At 46.5% G+C, this 18,471-nt stretch overlaps 1 protein-coding gene across 4 annotated transcripts in view; it reads right to left on the minus strand.

The window, feature by feature from the left end:
* Nucleotides 1–1,266: 1,266 nt before the first annotated feature.
* Nucleotides 1,267–18,471, minus strand: part of CCND3 (cyclin D3) — a 91,438-nt gene continuing 74,233 nt past the window's right edge. For all 4 annotated transcript variants that reach the window (XM_077334575.1, XM_077334576.1, XM_077334574.1 and 1 more), the window contains 3 exons: nt 17,747–17,906; nt 14,377–14,519; nt 1,267–2,972 (listed from right to left, as the gene is read on the minus strand). In XM_077334575.1, the coding sequence (XP_077190690.1) occupies nt 2,802–2,972; nt 14,377–14,519; nt 17,747–17,906 (474 nt within the window). In that variant the 3' untranslated portion in view covers nt 1,267–2,801. The remainder of the gene's footprint in view (nt 2,973–14,376; nt 14,520–17,746; nt 17,907–18,471) is intronic.

Raw genomic sequence — 18,471 nt, forward strand, 5'->3', positions numbered from 1 at the left:
ATCTGGTTGAGTGGCTGCTCTGAGCAGCAGGCTTGTTTGTACTGGAGGATGTCCCCCAGGATAGCTTGCTAAGGCACAGTTTACTGAACAGAGTTTGCACGTCTCCCATCCATCTACTTGGCATCATTTGGCTGAGCAAAAACGTTCACTCAACAGGGGACTGTTAAATCAGCTCCTTGAAGCAGCCAAGAGTGCTTGAGTAGAGAGATCCCGTTAGTGACTAATAGCCTTCCTCCTAAAATGAGGTGGAAGGAAGCCAGTCTTATTTTCCAGGTGGGGTAGCTTAGAGACTTGTACAATATGGTAAGCAGCAGCCTGGCTGCCTCTATCAGTCTCTTAGGCTTGCTGGCTGCCACCTGTATTTTATAATCATGATCTTAGTGGGGAAGCAGCAGCAGCTGTGACAAAGTCACCATAGCAAACAGGATGACAATGTTTTATTGGTTCACTTAAGACACAATAGGCCTGACTTCTCAAATCTCCTGTAAATGACAAGTTCTCATTTTTGCTTCCTGTAGTTTGTTTTTCTAGAAAAACCCACTTAGTTTCCACCTGTCATTTTGTAATTACAAGTGGTATATTATCCAAATCTGCCTAAATATTTTAGTTTCTTTTTCTGGCTTCTGTGTGTGCAAGGAGGAAAACAAATAAAAATGAAATTCAATTGAACAGGAAAAACTGTGTCACTTTTCAGGCTGCACTATGTCAGAACGAATGGAAAATGCATGCTTAAAGATACATAGTAAACTCTTCCTCCATGTTCAAGGTTTATCATTCAGGGAGAAAATCAGGACTCCTTTTTGTATATAACAGAGCTCTTGGGAGCTTTTCTTATTGGGCAAGTGAAGGCCATTCAAGCCTTAGCCTAGTGACTTTTTGGAAAAGGCAACAGAAAAGTACTCAAAGTTAAGAATGGGCAATTAAAATCTGACTCAAGATTTTAAGGGAAAGCCTGTTCCAATTAACAGTGGCTGCATTTGATTCTTGCACCATATCCATCATGCATTCCACTAGAACTTCAATGTTTCCCTCTCTTCTCGGGAAGTTCAGATCCCATTAGCCCATACTTGTTGCAAGGTGCATCACTTTACATTTACCAGCATTGAACTTCATTTGTCCCAGTAGTCCGCAAACCTGGCCACTAATTATTCAGCCCTAGTTGGCCACTAATTTTTCAGCCCCAGAGGCAAGATCCATTTTGTTCTTCAGCTTACATATCCACTGCCAGAAAAGGTCGGATAATCCCCGTTTTTTTATGATTCTTTTATTGCAATGTCATAAAATAATTTTCTGTTTTATGTAAGACATCAACAGCTGTTCCAGTGAATATTTTATTACCACACTTTATTTAAAGCTCTAATATAGATATACCTGTGTTCATAATACATATTTTTCTCCTCTCTCAACACCATCCACCAGGAGCACTGATGGCACTTAAATTATGGCAAATCAAGCTAAAGTACAATGGGAAAAGCTCACCTTGACAAATGTGATAGTCTCCAGTGGCGTTTTAAATAGCATCAATGTATTTGTCTTAGGTTGGAGGGCAAGGTTTGCTCCCGACTCTATATTACATTTGCAGCTCAAGAAATATTTCCCCAAAGTTATCTGTTTTTAAAAAATGCTTTTCCCTCTCAACAATATAACGCTTAACTGCAGTGCACTGTAGCCCATGGCATTGTAAACTTTTACATGAAAGATCCCCCCTGTAACAGCAGGTAAGTTACTCTTTTCCCTTCCTGGTCCCATCATGCATTCATCTATTAACGTATAACCTCCGTTCCTTCTGAGGTGTCTGCATGTATCAAAGCGTGTGAAGGAGGGAAAGGAAGTCAATGAGATTTTTACATCCACATATAGCAGCACTTGTTGGATATACTCTGAATGTGAAAGTTCCAGGCACTGACTAATCATTCCCAAGTAAACAACCCAAAGATAGTTTTCGATATGACAAGAAATGATGGACCAGGACACCATATTTTATTGAGTCCCCACCCCTCACTGAGCAGGTTTCTAAAGTCTCTTCCCAATAAATAATACCTCATGAATCTTGCAGAAGTAATTCCATGCCATTGGGTGCAGCAGGTAGGAACGAGTCCCCTTCAGTCTCAGTACAGAGGAAATTTCTCTCTGCAAGCTTTCATGTGGCTACCAACACTATAATCACCTAACAAACCTAAAAATAGCACCTAAAAACAAAAAAGCCCCACATGTTTCATTTTCCCTGAAAAACGGTTGCTTGTGCTACTATTAAACCTTCAAAGGAGAACTCAGGCTTCTGTGGCACTCGCAAAGGAGTCCAGCACCACCCTGGGCACTTTGGTCCCTGACAATAACCATATATGGTAGCATGAGGAAGGAAGTGGGGAGTGAATATTGAACTTCCTCAAGGAAGGCAAATACGGTTTAAATAACAAAGTGCGTTTTCTTTACTGGTATGCATGAAATTGGCACACAGCAATGACTGGGACAAAATGGCAGTGATCAGCAGCACCCTGCGACAAAGCAAATCAACTGATGAACTTTGGGAACCAATATGAAGCTAGCTCACTCTCCAAGTTTAAGTATAGCTCACCCATCACAGCAAGCACCCCTGAGCCTAGGAAAGTCAGAGTAACAAGCCCCAAACACTCCTAAATTCAAGGTGACAAATTCACTTTTGAGACCCAGCTAATTCACCTAAGCCCCATCAATGTTCTTTTTATAGGGCAATATGTGCTCAATTCCTCACATTCTTCGTTGGTCATGTGCAAAATGCTTCAAGCCCTTTTTGTGAAGTTCTACTTGCTGGGAGGGGTTTATCACAGGTTGATGTCTGTAACATCTGTAGGAGTGTTGGTCCAGATGACTTCCTGGGTGTCTTGGTAAACTGAATTCTTGTCAGGGTTGTATTCCTGTGGATGCTGGGAGGGCTGCTTCAGGTTCTCTGCTAAGGCAACCTCAATCTGTTCCTGACAAGCTTTTAAGCAGTCCTAGGAAAGAGGAGAGAGTGGTAAGACAAATTCATTTCCCTGTTTTTCATGTGAGGTGTTTGTCTCTACTACCACATTAAATTAGATCTTCCTAACTTTTAAGGCATTAGACTTGGGCTTCGTTGCATCTGAGGAAAGGTTTTTTGCTCTAGTAAGGAAGCACAATTGACTAAGGTAGCAAGAATTCCAGCTTGTCTAAACCTGAATCCTACAGGAGCTATATCATTATCACAGTGGAACCAAAAAAAGAAGAAAAGAAATACCTCTTCCTGAAGCTGTTTCTAATAGGAGAAACCTGAAAAATGTTTAACTGTTGATGCAACAATGCAGGATTTCTCAATCAGGGTTTCATGAAACCCTGGGGTTTCTTGACAGCTGCATTTTTATACGGCCACTCCCAGCATAGCTGGCTTGTGGCGGTTTACAAATTAATATACATATCATAAAACACCTGTAAAACTTAATAAACAACAAAGTCCCCTCTAAAATACAAGTCCAAAATGGTGGTGTTAAAGAAATCTCCTCCCCAATGGACCGCTGCCCTGGCCCTCAGTCATGTCATCTCTACATCACATAGTATAACAATAACAATATCCAAATGGACCCAGGCAGGGCCTAATACACTAGCCCAGAGACCCTGGGGGATGGGGGCAACCCGATCTTAAACCCTGGACTCTCCATCCAGTCTCATCCAAATGCCTGGTGGAAGAGCTCAATCTTGCAGGCCCTGTAGAACCTCAAGAGCTCCGTTTGGGCTCACAGCTCTTTTGGGAGCTGAGTCTGAAAGGTAGGGGCTCTGACTGAAAAAGCCCTGGCCCTGGTTGAGACCAGGCGTACCTCCTGGGGCCCTGGGACAACCAGCAAGTTCATACCTGCAGGGCGTCCTGTGGGGGGCATAAGCAGATAAGTGGTCCTGCAAGAAGGTAGGACTCAAGCCACGTATAGCCTTAAAGTTCAAAACCAATACCTTAAACTTGATCTGGAAGCAAACTGGCAACCAGTGCAGCTGCCTCAGCAATGGCTGGACATGGGTCCCCCAGTGAGGACCCATGCAGCTGCACTCTGTACCAGTTGCAATTTTTAGATCAAAGACGGGTAGGCCTGTGTAGAACGAGTTTCAGAAGTGTAATCTGGAAGTGAGCACTGCATAGATCACTGTTGCCAGGTATTCCGAGGACAGGTAGGACACTAATAGCCGTGTCTGGCATAGATGAAAAAACGCCGTCTGGGCTTCCCTAGTGATCTGACCCTCCATAGACGGGCATTAAAAATCACCCCCAAATTCCTGGCCCAAAGTGCAGATTGCAATTGTGCTTCATCCAGGCAGGGAAGGCACACTTCCTCATCCTGCTCCCTTCTACCCAGCCACAGGACCTCTGTCGTGGAGGGGTTGAGTTTCAGGAGACTCTGATCCATCCAGTCACTGCTTCCAAACAGTGTAAATGTTTACCTGCTTCCAAACAGGTAAATTATCTGGGGGGAGATCTAGCTGTCCATCCATCAGGAGAGAGAGCTGGGTGTCAACTCGCCTACTGATGACATACTAGGTCATAACTCCAGACCAACTGGGCTAGAGGGTGCATATAGATGTTAAAAAGCGTAGGGGAGAGTATCGAATGGGAGTTCTGCATGATATTCTGCATGATTACACCACTTCTGTGGCTTCTCGAAGCCTGAAAAATGTGTCAGGTGTTTATCAATGATAAAGAAGTTGAGAAAGCCTGATCTGCAGTCTGACAGGTAGATAAGCTGGTATTCTGTTATTCAGAGAGAACATGCAATTGTAACATTTATCACATTGTATCGATTGACCACCTGCTCCTAAGAATTTTTGAAACTTAGACAAGAGCTGATTTCTTCCCTATTTACTGCGACTAAGCGTTCTGCTGTTTCCTATTTGTTGTTGAAGCTGCCACATCTTAACACCGCCCGCGGCGCCGCGGACTAAAGCGGTAAGGGGCTCTGGGGCGGGATGTGTCCGGGATGAGGAAGGGTCCGAATTGGACTCTTCCTCCGGACAGACAATCGGAGGGACCAATCCAAATTGGTCCCTCCGATTGCCAGCCCCGAGCAACTGCGAGCCGCGCACAGCGGCTCACAGTTGCTGCTTTGCCGGCGGCCTGCTGCCGCCGCCAACACTTTGGCCCCCCGCCTTAGTCTTAACACTTCGCGCCCCCCTTAGTCAACACTTTGCCCCCCCCGCTGCCGCCAACACTACTAGTGCCCGCTGTATCCAAGGTACAGCGGGCTATATTACTAGTTGTTAATGACACTGTTACGAAACCATATTGAATTATGCAATTCATGTTTCTTGTAAACCACCCTAAGTCATAAAGGTATAAAAATAGAAATAAATAAATAAATAAATATAGTAAGGACTCTGTTTCTTCAGCCACTGAGAATTTTGGATACTGAGCAATGTAGATGGGTGAGTTACATACAGGGTTGCTAGATTTTTGGCTGCCATTGTAGAAATACAAACATTCTAAAACAAATGTACATTTAGTTGGGATGTAGACTTCTGTTAGCTGCTTAAATAAAAACTCTCAGCAGGTGTTCAAGAGCACTGAGTTGAATGAACAGTAATAAAAAAAAGAATTTAATTTCAAAAAGCCCTGGAAAGCACCTCTCTTAATTTGTTTCCTTGATTTGTTTCTCCATTCTGGCCCCCACCTGGTGGAACAAGCTCCCAGAGGAGACAAGGACCCTGACAGAACCTAAACAGTTCCACAGGGCCTGCAAAAGGAAGCTCCTCCGCCAGGCATTTGGTTGAAGTCGACCTAAACTACCGCTTCCAATTGGCCCCCAAGCCCCCCCCCCCACTATGACTGATACTAATCGGCTTTACCCACTGGGTAAACACCTGTTACCATATGTTATCTGTATCTTTTCCCCTTTTCTGTAAAACGCCCTGAGCCCTCGAGGAGGGCGGTATATAAATATGATAAATAAATAAATAAATAAATAAATAATGACAGCTTTCACTAGCCATGAGGAGTTGATAATGGCAGTGCTAAGATTATTTCTCTCTTTTGACAGATTGGAGATGAAGCCATCTCAGAGGAATATTACAAACTAGCTGTAACTGAATTGTCCAGAGAATATTACTGCTAATGTAATGATCTTAGTGCAAGAGAAAATCCTAACCTCGGAGGATTTGTGTGCAACAAATGAGAAGGAAACTCCTCTCATTTTGTTGTGACTCATGGTGGTGAGACCCAACAAGCACCAGAGCCTCACAGAACTCCATCTCTAAAGGCCAGAAGTCACCTTCTTGCCCCTAGCTTGCAATAAGTTGACATTTTGTATTGCAGAGACTGAGAGTTCTAAGTAGATCCCCAACACGCTCCTCGAGGCTGGCTCTGTTTACGGGATCCTGTTATATATACACAATCTTACAAAGAATCCACATATGGTTCTTCGAAATTGACAGAGGATGTGGCAAGTAAAAATAGCAACACCCAACACTTCTTCCCCAAGATGGTTCCAGTAACTGTGGCCTCTAAAACCTCTACCAGCAACAATAAGGACTCAGCAAGGCTGTTCTAGGCCATACTACATGAGGAGAGGAAAACGCTAGGTATAAAAGGAAAGAAGATTGGTTAAGGAAATTTAGACATGTTGCACACTGCACAGTCACTGTGCACATCCAGCTTAGTCCAGTCTTTTTCTTTTAGATGCTTTGGTTTTGGACAGGATGGATGGTAGTATTAGCAGCTGACTTAGATGGAATGCTGAGTTAACCTCAGACACAAAACATGTCTGTTCTTACTGTCATTGAGTCCCTGTGGAAGATACACAGTTCGTTTCTGGAGGGATAATGCTGCCACTTCCAACAACCTTCAGGTGCACATTACTGAGGCCACCTTCCATGACAGGAGATTAACTGATTTTAGCAGTTCACAGGACAGTTTTCTGATCACACAGAACCATTGGGAGGATCTATGTCTGACAGGAGGGGCCAGTTGTCTTCTTCTCATTATTTGCAAATAGGTTCTTGAGCCTTTGATGATCTAGGAGGGAACAATGCAACCTGCCTGTTTCAGATGTTGGTCTTGAGACCTTGCTTCCAACTGTCATAGAGCAAAGTTTCTTGCTGGCTGCCCATTGCCTGAACATCAGCTATATGTGGTTATATATGCACCTTGCACCTTCTTGATTGGAGCATAGCCTCCATTATTTTGCGAGATAAGCCCTAAGCTTCTATGCCCTTTCAGTTTCCAGGCTATCAGGTGCAGCTAAGCCAGGAATGGGTGGAGGATGGGACTGTGATGTAGGTCTGGTCTGGTCAGCAGACTTCAGAGTGGCCCACTGGACACCTGCACTAATCCAAGTTTCACAGGTGTCTTGGCAAAAAGGACGCCACAAATATCACATCAATCTCTTCCATCCTAATTCTGTTGATGGAGTGCATCAGGCCCACAGACCAGGGGGGAGACAATTAAATCTTGATCATAACTTCCTTACTTGGCAGATGCTTGAAGATACTAGGAGATCCACCACTGTGGTACCAAACCTGAGGGTGATCTAGATTAGCGGTCCCCAACCTTCTTGTGGTCGGGGACCGCCTCCGGGGGTGGGGGAGAGCCAGCAGCCTGGCTGCCGCAGCTGCGCATAGACATGCATGCGCAATTGCAACGCATGCATGTTTTTGCCACCAGGTGGCGATAATGTGCATGTGCAGAGTTGCCGCGCATGCACGTTTTCGCCAGCAGGGGGCGCAAACACGCATGCGCGGCAGCTCCACGCGTGCACATTTGCGTCGCTGGCGTGCCGGCTGCCGCGCTTGCCTCTTCCCCCCCTCGCTGCAGGGGGGGAGGCAGGCATGGCCGCTGGCGGCCCGGTACTATGGCCTTTGTGGCCCGATACCGGGCCGTAGACTGGGGGTTGGGTACCCCTGATCTAGATGAATACCTGTTGGTCCAGGTTCCATTATCCTGGGCACAAATCCTTCCCGCTTAATCAGTCTGCTTCCAGGTTGGTTTTTGAGGTACCATTAAACTAGCTAGGTTCCTTTCCACCCATACTAAGAAGTACTTGGCTTCCAGGAAAAGAAATTTTGACCTGATGCCTCCCTGGACATTGCTGTGTGCCTTTGTTGACATGTTGTCCAAGCAGACTAGCATGTGATGGTCCTACATATGCCATTGGAAGATTGAGATGGCTAGTCTAAGTGTGCAAAGCTTCAGTCAGTTGATGCTGTGTGTCCCCCTCTGTGCTGCCCCATCTTCCTTGGGCTACCATCCCCTTGCAATGGGCTCCCCAGCCTCTTTGATTAGCATCCATGGTAATGACAACCTGATGCAGATGAATGAAACTGATCCCTTTATTTGGGTTCTTGCACATCTTTCACCTCTTTAGTTCCTTTTTTAGACTGGCTGATATCTTGTACCTTTTAGGTATGTTCCTTTGAGAATGAAAGTGATTCCGCTATAGCAGTGGTCCCCAACCTTTTTATTACCGGGGACCGGTCAACACTGGACAATTTTACTGAGGCCTGGGGGGGGGAGGTAGTCTTTTGCTGAGGGATGTCGCTGCCGCCTTAGCCCCTGCTCCACTTGCTTTCCCACTGGTGCCCCTGACTTCCCGCTGACTACTGGGGGGTTCTACCAGCAGCAGCTGTGCAGTGCCACACCGAGGGGAAGCCCCAGCCATGGCGGCTGCTGGAGAGCACCAAAGGTGAGCCGGTGGCAGGGCAACAGCCAGGGAGGAGGACAAGTAGGAGCCGCAGCCCAGTACCAACTGATCCTCAGTCCAGGGGTTGGGGACCGCTGTGCTATAGGGTTTTGGAGTAGTATTGCACCCACAGAATCAAGTCTATGGTTGATATCAAGAGACTGTGTATTGCTGCCAGATGCATGAGAGCTGCAGAGCTGCAGAGCTGCAGGTAAGTTCTTGTTCTGCCTGAAGGGTAGTTTGTCTCTGATGAATCCTGAGATGGTATCTAAAAGGATCAGAACCCTCTGTAGTCTTTTGTGTCTTTTCCTCATCCTGATAGTCGGAAGCTGCAAAAATGCTGATGTCATCACTTTTGAGACCTTATTCATGCTGGAGGAGGTTGAAGGCATGGCCCTCTTTTCTTTAGTATCAACAAGGACTTGATCCAGGTTGGATTCTCCAAAGAGGAGACTGCCTGAGAACTCTTCTGATGAGTTGCTTTTGGATAAGGAACCCACCTTCCAGTGTTTCAACCAGATCTTCATTTTGCTTGCACCCAAGTGTAGAATTGGATGGAATCTTGGGAGGTGTCAAAGGCAAATTCTGCCACCTAACTCATTTTGACCTCTTCAGATTCAGCAGGTTTATGTCTGGGTTGTGCAGTACATCATCTGTCCAGATGATTATAGCACATGTAAAATTCAAAGCACTGCCAATGCCCTGATTGCCAGAGATGATGGTGTGATTTCTTCAAAGCCATTTTATTCTTCCTATCTACTGCTTTAAAGTTATTCTCCCTGTCCTTGGGTAGGATGGGTCCTGAATGCAGGGCCACCACTACTGCATCCCCCAGAGGCAACTTAGGGTCTTCCATAGCATCCTCTGGTAGAGCATAAAATATTTTGGCAATAGATATTAATGAATTGGCACTGCCTGGCACTTTCCTCTTGAATGTTGTGCTCAAATAAGGTAAGGGAGAACCCATTTGCATTCTGGCAGGCCTTCTGAACCCCCTGCTATCCAAGTTGGCAGATGTTGACATCCTTGACTTTTTTAGAGCCTCAATCTGATAGTTTAAGGTGCTAATCACCTTGTTTAGAAGGTGTTGAAAACTGTCTGTCCAAAAGCTTGGGGGGGGGGGAGAGAAGAGTCCTCTCCTGTGCTTCCTTCTTTCTTTTTCCAGATGCTATCAGTTTTTTAGCTGCTGCTGCTATGGGAGCTACTCCAGCTGGACCCTGTCCCACTTCCATAGTGTTACACACTGTTTCTTAACATTTTAAAAAACACTCCTTAGCCTTTCCTAAAAACAACCTGGAGGTTCTTGAATCTTCCTAGAGAGTTCTCACTTTCTTGACTGCCTTGAAGCAGATTTCTAGCCTCCCCTCTGAGATGTAGGGCTATCAAACTGGAGGACCAGCCTATGATCCCTCCAACAGAGAGTTACACACAAATTTGCACAACCCTATCTGAGCAGAGCAGAGGGGTGATCTGATCATCTTAGATGACTTCCTCCTACTGAAGGAGAATGCCACAGATCATGAGCATGGTAATGTGATACAACACCCACTGCTGTCATTAACCACTTCACATCCAAAATTGTTTGTATTCCCAATCCTCGGTAGAAGAATACACACCTATCATGCCTAACAAGGAGCTGGTGAAACCAAAACTTATACTGGGTGAAACTATCAAATGATATGCATAGGACAAACCAAACATATTTGTGCCTTCAGTATGTATATTTCCATGGGAGGTAAGGGGAAGAAAATCTGTCTCAGACTCTAGAAGTAACAGGGAAACAAAAGAAAAAAATTACAGGTTTTGAGCAAAATGCAGAGGTGTAAAGAAAGTGTAATACTCCCAAATGTTATCCTATCCCCTACTTGTTACTAAGGTAGATTTCACAGTTTTCTAAAGTGAGACTAGAAATTTTAGAACAAATGTGTGAAGTCTCACAATATCATATGGTGCATGAAGTTCTTTAGCCTCCCACTCCAGCAGAAGACCCATTGAAGTTGGAGAAAGTCTTCAAAGTATGTGGAGCAGAGGCCAAAGTCTTTGTTATTATATGCTGTCCATAGCTCTTAAAATTCCAATGCTGTTCTTCTAACTGCCCCCCATGCATAAAGCAGCTGGAGGACTCGTTATCTAGATGCCAAGGAAAAATTAAGAAAAGGCAAAAAGCAAAACAAAGGTCTACATAGTGCAAAATGTAATCAAGCTTCACCCAAGCATAGCTAGTATAGCAGATGAAGAAACAAATCAAATCAGGCTGCTATTAAACTTCTTGGACCAGGCAAAATTATCCTAAATAAATAATTTTTTGGCCAATAGAAGCTTCAAAGCCCATGGCTAGACTCCATGCACTTCAACTTTAACTAGCTTGATACCACCAAGCAACCAAATCAGTCTGGTGGTGGTGGGATCTCTACTGGCATAACAGCTTGGCTTCCTGGTCTGATGTCCTCCAGTCTTAATAAGCAATGCTTCAATTATGTCATTAAATGCCATCAACCTGTATTTAACATATGGAGAACACCGGGACACAAGGGACAAAGTAGCTTTTAACCTTCGAGAACCAACGTAAGAGTGGATGAACAGCTCGTTACAGCATGCAGCCCTACCCAGAAGCATATTAAGCACGTCAGAAGGCTTGGCAAAGGAGATGCTATGAGAAAAATGGCACCTCTGCTGATTTGTTCTCCAAACTAAAGTTCACAAACAAATACTCAAAAGCTCAGGAAAACAGGAAATGTGCAGGGAATGAGAACCCAGCTTTTGAGACAAACTGGAGAGAGGTTAGGGTAGGCTGTGGCCACCTCTGGTCCTGGCAACTCTATGTGCATCTAATCTTCTTTTTGTCAGCTTTCCACTTTCTGTAATCCTCTCCACCTCCCACCTGTTCTCTACTGCCTTCAATCAACTGTGCTCACAGGGACAGCATTCAGCCCCAAGCTCATTCACAGTAGCAGCTTGTGAGCAGCTGGTTGCAAGCAATTCAAAGGGCCTGCGGCAAAAAGCCAAGGCAACCAGAGAGAGAGTGTGTGTGTGAAGAGATGAGATTTCTGCTCCAGGATTCTCAGAGAGAGATTACTCCAAAAGAGGTATGATTCCACAGCCTCTTTCTCTGCCTTTCAAGTTTTTGCCCGGCAACAAAAGATATAAAAAGTCAGTGAGGGTTCCAGAATGCCAATTTAAAATGATCTGCTTTGAACTTCATCCTTGCCTTGAATGATCTAACACAGTAGTCCCCAACCTTTTCCGGCAGGGGACCGGGGGGAGGGGGGGAAGAGGGAGAGCGGCACTCACCGCGCAGCGCTCAACAGTGGGTGCAAACACACAGGTGAGGCAGCTCCACTCCTGCATGTTTCTGCCCACTGGTGAGCGCAAATCTCCCCCCCCCAATCCCCCTTTCCCCTAGGTTTGAGCAATTCGGCTGCTGATCAGCTGAAGCAGCTGATCACTCCCAGCGCAGCGAGCGCCGGGGGGGGGGAGGTGTGCCCGGGGGTGCGTCAGCACCCACCCCCACACCTCCCTCCCCCCTGCTGCGGCTCGGTACCGAGGGCTCTACGGTCCGATATCGGGCTGCAGCCTAGGGATTGGAGAACACTGATCTAACACTCAGGCCACATGAATACATACACTGCCTTTCCCAACCACAATTCAATTTGGCCAACCCAATTGTCAACACCTGTCCATTCAGGTAAATAAATGTTTTTTTTTAATATCTCCTTATACTAAAGGCAAAGAAGAAACCAATCTGGGGCATCAGGCATGCAGGCAGTAGGAGAGCCATCTGTGGAATGGCAGGCCAAAAGCTAGGAAAATGTAGCTGGGCTTTCAAAAGACTGTCAAACAATTCAAGACTTCCTCCAGGATTCAGGGAGGAGTCTCAAACTCCCAGGGCAAAGGCTTTGAACAAAAATAAAATAGAATAAACACAGGCTAGATAATCCATATTGGAAGACTCAGTCCGTAGGGAACTCCTTTTCTTCAGTCCACTAATCAAGCTTTGCATCTGGCAGTCAGAGAATGATAATGTGCTCCCTTCTTCTGGAAACAGGAGTAATTCTACACTGGACTGAAGTTGAAAGAAGAACCATCAGTTCTCGTCAGCATGAACACATACACTGGATAAAGTAATGTGCTGGGAACAGAACCCTATGCCAAAAAACAATTTCTCAAGATGCCATGAGCAACAAAGTTGTTATATTCATGCTGCCACAAACAAGCATGCTGTTCTCCTGGAACTTTGCAGGACTTTCCCTCCCACTTGCAGCTCATGCTACCTCAAAGAACCTTCCAGAACCCTTTTAGACTTCTGGGACAACTTTCTAGAGGACTTAATGTAGGAAAGGAGGAGCCACACAAGCTCAGTGCACATAGAAGTTAATACAGATATAGCTCATTGAATACTGTGTAATGATAACAGAGTTCAGGCTAGGACTTAGATCCTGTGCAGTCCAACTGGCCAGCTACAATGTGCTAAAAAGAACCATGGGGGGGGGGGGGTCTGTTTATTTATCAGAAAAAGAAAAATTGCTGTATCCCAGAGCACTTTACCTCTTTTCTCGTTCAGTCAACACGTGGGGAGGGAGAGCAGGCTTGAAAGCACTGGCCTCACCCCCTGCCTTTGCACAATCACTAGTTAGTCAGCATGATCCCAGCGCACTGAGCAAATGTCTGCACAGACACTTCCTCCCTTGATCAGAAACATTTTGAATCTCCAATCCCATAGAGGGAGTAGATGCATGTACACTCCCTCCACACATTGACACTCTGCTGGTGAGCCATGATCATGTGGAGGCAGGTAGCAGGGACAGCAACCTCATATTAGCTTCCCCTCTTCCCATGTTGACAGAATGCATCAAAAGGGTTGTGTGGTCTGGGATTTGTATAACAGCAGGTCACTGAATCACTTTACTCCCTGCTGTCTGTCTCTTCAATGCCACAGCATCATCCAGACTTACTACAGGGAAAAATGAAAATGAAAAATTCATTGCAGAAGGGAAGAGAGTTTCTATCAAGCAGACTTCTCAGATGGACAAAGGGAAGGTTATATTAACTGACATGGGTTGGGCTTTTCTCCTTATTCCACCACTGACTCCCTTATTCAATGCTAACCACAATGTAGTCCAGTATACTTCTCTGGATTAGAATGCCTTGCTTGTGCTTTGCAGAAGGGTTTTCAGGCACATGCCCCAGATTGGCTGGAAAAAGTGCCTTTGGGTTATTTTAAAAAGCAGCAACGTTTGTCCTGGAAGTCCTATCGAAGTTTGAAGGTTCCTTTCGTCATCCATGGTTTTTCTCATATGCTTCTTTTTATGTGGTTGCACACCCCCAAATGACAGCATCCCAACCATTTCATTACCTTAATGCTGCTATTCAGAACTACAGTAATTGTACTTCCAGAAGTATAGCCATGCAACTGAAAGTGGAGTTGCATCCTTCTAGGGCCACTGCAATCAATCAGCTTAGGAGGATATAACTCCACTTAGGGCTGCACCATAAATGAACTGGCAACAAGAGGCACGAGCCACTATTTCTCTACTCTATATCTCTTTCTGTAAAAAAATGTGAAGTGCCATGCCACTTGACAATATTCAGAATCCCTGGCCACTTCAGAAATGAAAGAGAGATGCTCATTGTCTGGGCAGAGACAGTTTCCCAGAAGCCCACCAGCAAAATGTGAGCAGAATTCCTGTTTCTCAACTCTGCATTTTGCTCCCTCGCAACATATACTCACCACCTCTGTGCCGGTAATGCTAGCAAGCAGTTCTGTAAGCTCCTCGCCAGAAATACAATCCAATGAGGCAGAGAGACCATGGATTGCTGCTCCAATGCTACCTGTAGCAACCATAGATGGTGGATACATAGCAAAGGTATAATCTGCAAATTCCAGAGGAGAAGAAAGTGTTAGAGTCAGAAGAAGAGACAGATAGTCGTTGATTGCTACAACATCCAATTAAGGTATGACACACAAGAAAACAACTGAAGTTTGTTCAACATATAGATTGTGTATGACTGAAAACTAAGCAAATGTTTAAAAAACCCTTAAGATAAATTTGTCATATTTAAGAAATATAGGCTATTAATTTACTTTTATTCATATCTATAAAATCTAAGTTACTTTAGTATTCATTTAAAATGTTAATATGCCTCATTCTGCACCCATTCTACTGACAGTAATCATTAAAACCACAGCAGCTCAATAATAAAAATTAAAATGAATTTTAAATAACAAGGACATTCCAAAATTCCAACATGAAGAACACAACCCATCTGACTTTGGCTCCTAACTGCAGTTCAGTGAAGACCTTCCCTGGGAAGCCAGTTTACAAAGTCCAGAGCTACCACCTCAAAAAGTCCTGCTCTTGCCCTCATGCACTAATGCAGCCTTTCTCAACTTGATGGCCCTGGGACGATTTCCTGAATGGGTAGGAACTAATTTTAATGTATTTTTTTTAGGTTGTCAAACATCTATTGGATGATATGACCATATATGTCATATTGACCTGCCTCCCCTCCCAAAATGCCCAATGATGGGCGTGGAGGGGGTGAGAAGGGGAGGGGCTCAGGGTGGGCATCTATACCCACCCTTTCTACAGGAAAGGTTTTGTTTTTTCATACATGAAGGAGCACAGAATGCTGCAATCCACCAACCAGTAGGGAATACTGCAGTCTATTCCACCTCCTCAGCACTCAACGGTGTGGAGATCAAGCTTTTGTGTGGGGACACTGGAAGTTGCCTTCACACATCTGTACACCGCCCGTGGCGCCGCGGGCGCCACGGACTAAATAAAGCAGTAAGCCCTCCTGCGGCGGGATGTGTCTGGGATGAGGAAGGGTCCGGATTGGACCCTTCCTCATGACAGACAATCAGAGGGACCAATCGGCAGGCGCGAAGCGCCTGCCGATTGGTCCCTCTGATTCCCAGCAACTGCAAGCCGCGCGCAGCGCGGCTCGCAGTTGCTCCCAGCCTGATGCGGCGAGAGGCGCGAAGCGCCTCTCGCTGCGCCAGCCCGCCGCATGAGGAAGCCCCTGCCAGTTGCTCCCGGCCTGACACGGCGAGAGGCGCAAAGCGCCTCTCGCCGTGTCAGGCCGCTGCCACAGAAATAAAGGAAACCCCTGCCAGTTAACAAAGGAAATAAAATAATAAAAATAAAATAAAATACAGGAAGCCCCTGCCAGTGGCTCCTGCCCTGACGCCGCGAGAGGCGCGAAGCGCCTCTCGCCGCGTCAGGCTGTCGCCCAAGGGAACCCCCAGCAGTCGCGCGGAGCGCGGCTGCTGGGGATTCCCTGCCCGGCGGCCTGACGCGGTGCGAGGCGCAAAGCGCCTCTCGCCGCATCAGGCCGCTGCCACAGAAATAAAGGAAGCCCCTGCCAGTTTACAAAGGAAATAAAATAAAATAAAGGAAGCCCCTGCCAGTGGCTCCCGCCCTGACACGTCAGGCTGTCGCCCGAGGGAACCCCCAGCAGTCGCGCGGAGCGCGGCTGCTGGGGGTTCCCTGCCCAGCGGCCTGACGCGGAGAGAGGCGCAAAGCGCCTCTCGCCGCGTCAGGCCGCTGCCACAGAAATAAAGGAAGCCCCTGCCAGTTAACAAAGGAAATAAAATAAACATAAAATAAAATAAAGAAAGCCCCTGCCAGAAATAAACAACCCAGCTGACCAACCCAGCTGACCTGCACCGGAAACAGCGCCAACGCCATCGACGCCAGTGCCGTGATTCGGGGCACCGGAAGAGCCTCCATTACTCGAGGAAGCGGCGCCGCGATCGCCGGCGCCGCCCGCCCAGCGAACGGCCGTGGCCGGCCCGCGATTGGCGGAGGGACCTTTGCCGCGACACCGAGGACTCGCTCTGCCGCGGCATTAACTCGCCTCCCAGCGCCACGCCCCGCCGAGAAGGAGCCACGACGACAAGCAGCTTTCAAGAACCGTGGAGCTGCCGCTGACGAGCCGCCGCAGCCGAGCGCGCCGAGGAGCCCAACCCACTGTGGAGCCGCCGAGGAGCCGCCGCCCGCCTCCTTTTTAAGGTCGCCTTCCGTCCCTCGCTCTGGCCCCCACCTCCTAGCGCCCATTGTATCCTTTATACAATGGGCTTATTTTACTAGTATACAATAAAAGCAGCTAGAGAGCTCATAAGTCAAAGTGAAAGTGAACATCCAAGCCTACTGTGGGTGGCTAACAACACATGAGCAGCCTTATTTGCTGACCCAAGGCACACAAACCAAATTAGAACACACATATAGAATACAGATATAGTTCAAAAGCTCCCTTAGTCCAAAATCGTGATCTTCAACCCATGGGGTAGGCCCCTCAGGTGGGTCCTATAATTTTGGTGTGACAAAAAGATCTGTTGCTACTTGGTGTGCCAAGAGATCGAGTTTGCCATGCCTTCTCTCTCTCCTTTTGTGCACTCTGATGAGAGTGGAGGTCACTAACCAGAGGACAGGATTTCTCTTTTGCACAGGCTCTGGCTCCTCCTTATCCTGTCATGTGATTACGAAGTCATGTGTCTTCTGGCTGCGTGTTTCCAGGTTGCTGTTTATGGTTAAAAATAAGTCCTGAGTCTGGAAAGACTGCAGACTGCTGCATATGAGACTTCTTGCCAACACAAAAGTAGCTTCTGAAAAAGACTCAGTCATGGCAGCCAGGTACTAGCAGAGAATACTAGCTTTTCTTTATGTTGATGTTATATGTCCTCTACCAATAGAGACTCTTTCAGTGCATTCAGATATTCATCACACTATAATCTGTTCCTTAAGACATGGAAGTTGAAGCACAGACAGTAAGGATCTCAGTCTCAATGGGGGGGGGGGGTTCCCTTTCCTCTCCCCCCAACAGACACCCTGTGAGTTAAGTGAGGCTGAGAGAGCCCTGATATTACTGCTTGGTCAGAACAGCTTTATCAGTGCTGTGGCGAGCCCAAGGTCACCCAGCTGGCTGCATGTGGGGGGGGGGCAGGGAATCAAACCCGACTCGCCAGATTAGAAGTTCGTACTCCTATCTACTATACCAAGCTGACTTGGTGGTCAGCCTTTTTTTTTTTAAGCTTTGGAATACAGCTACTGCTCTACCTTCCCCATGAAGGCCATCAGTCACAATAGAAATTATACCTGTAGCACACAATGCAATGAAAGTCTGTGCATGTTTCTTCACCAAGTCCACTTTATTCTGGGGAAGTGGAAGCCGCTGGAGAATGTGATCCAGGAAGTCATTTGCTATCACCGACAGCAGGTCCCACTTTAGCTTCTCTAAAACTAAAACTTCCCAGTCCTGAACAGAAAAGAGAAGACTGTGTTATGCACTTTTTTCAAAGAGGCTGGATTCAGGTCATCAAATACAACAGCACAGTAAGATTCAAGACACTTCTAAAGAAGCACAAAGGATTCTGTTCCAATGACATTCCAATTAAAGCAAACTTTCTACTACTCATGAACACAAGCTAGGATACAAACAAGCTTTTGGGTACTCACCCTTCTGTTTTCCTTTGCAGAAATCCTTTCCTTTGGGCAACAAAGAGGGTGAGGAGTTTAGAGACCAAGACGTATGAGGAAAGGTTGAGGGAGGTTGGTCTGTTTAGCCAGGAGAGGAGACGACTGAGAGGGGAGATGATATCCATCTTCAAGTATTTAAAAGGCTGCCATATAGAGCGGGGGGTCTTCAACCACCGGGCCGCGAAGGCCATAGTACTGGGCCGCCGGCGGCCACGCCTGCCTCCCCCCACACAGCGAGAAGCTTGCCAGGCTGCAAGCGAAACGGCCGCTTCGCTCGCGGCCCGGCTAGCTGCTCGCTGCAAGGGGGGGAGAGGCAGGCGCGGCCACCGGCACGCCAGTGACCA

The sequence above is a fragment of the Paroedura picta genome, chromosome 4, assembly GCF_049243985.1.
Source record: "Paroedura picta isolate Pp20150507F chromosome 4, Ppicta_v3.0, whole genome shotgun sequence".
NCBI classification, from domain to species: Eukaryota; Metazoa; Chordata; class Lepidosauria; order Squamata; family Gekkonidae; genus Paroedura; species Paroedura picta.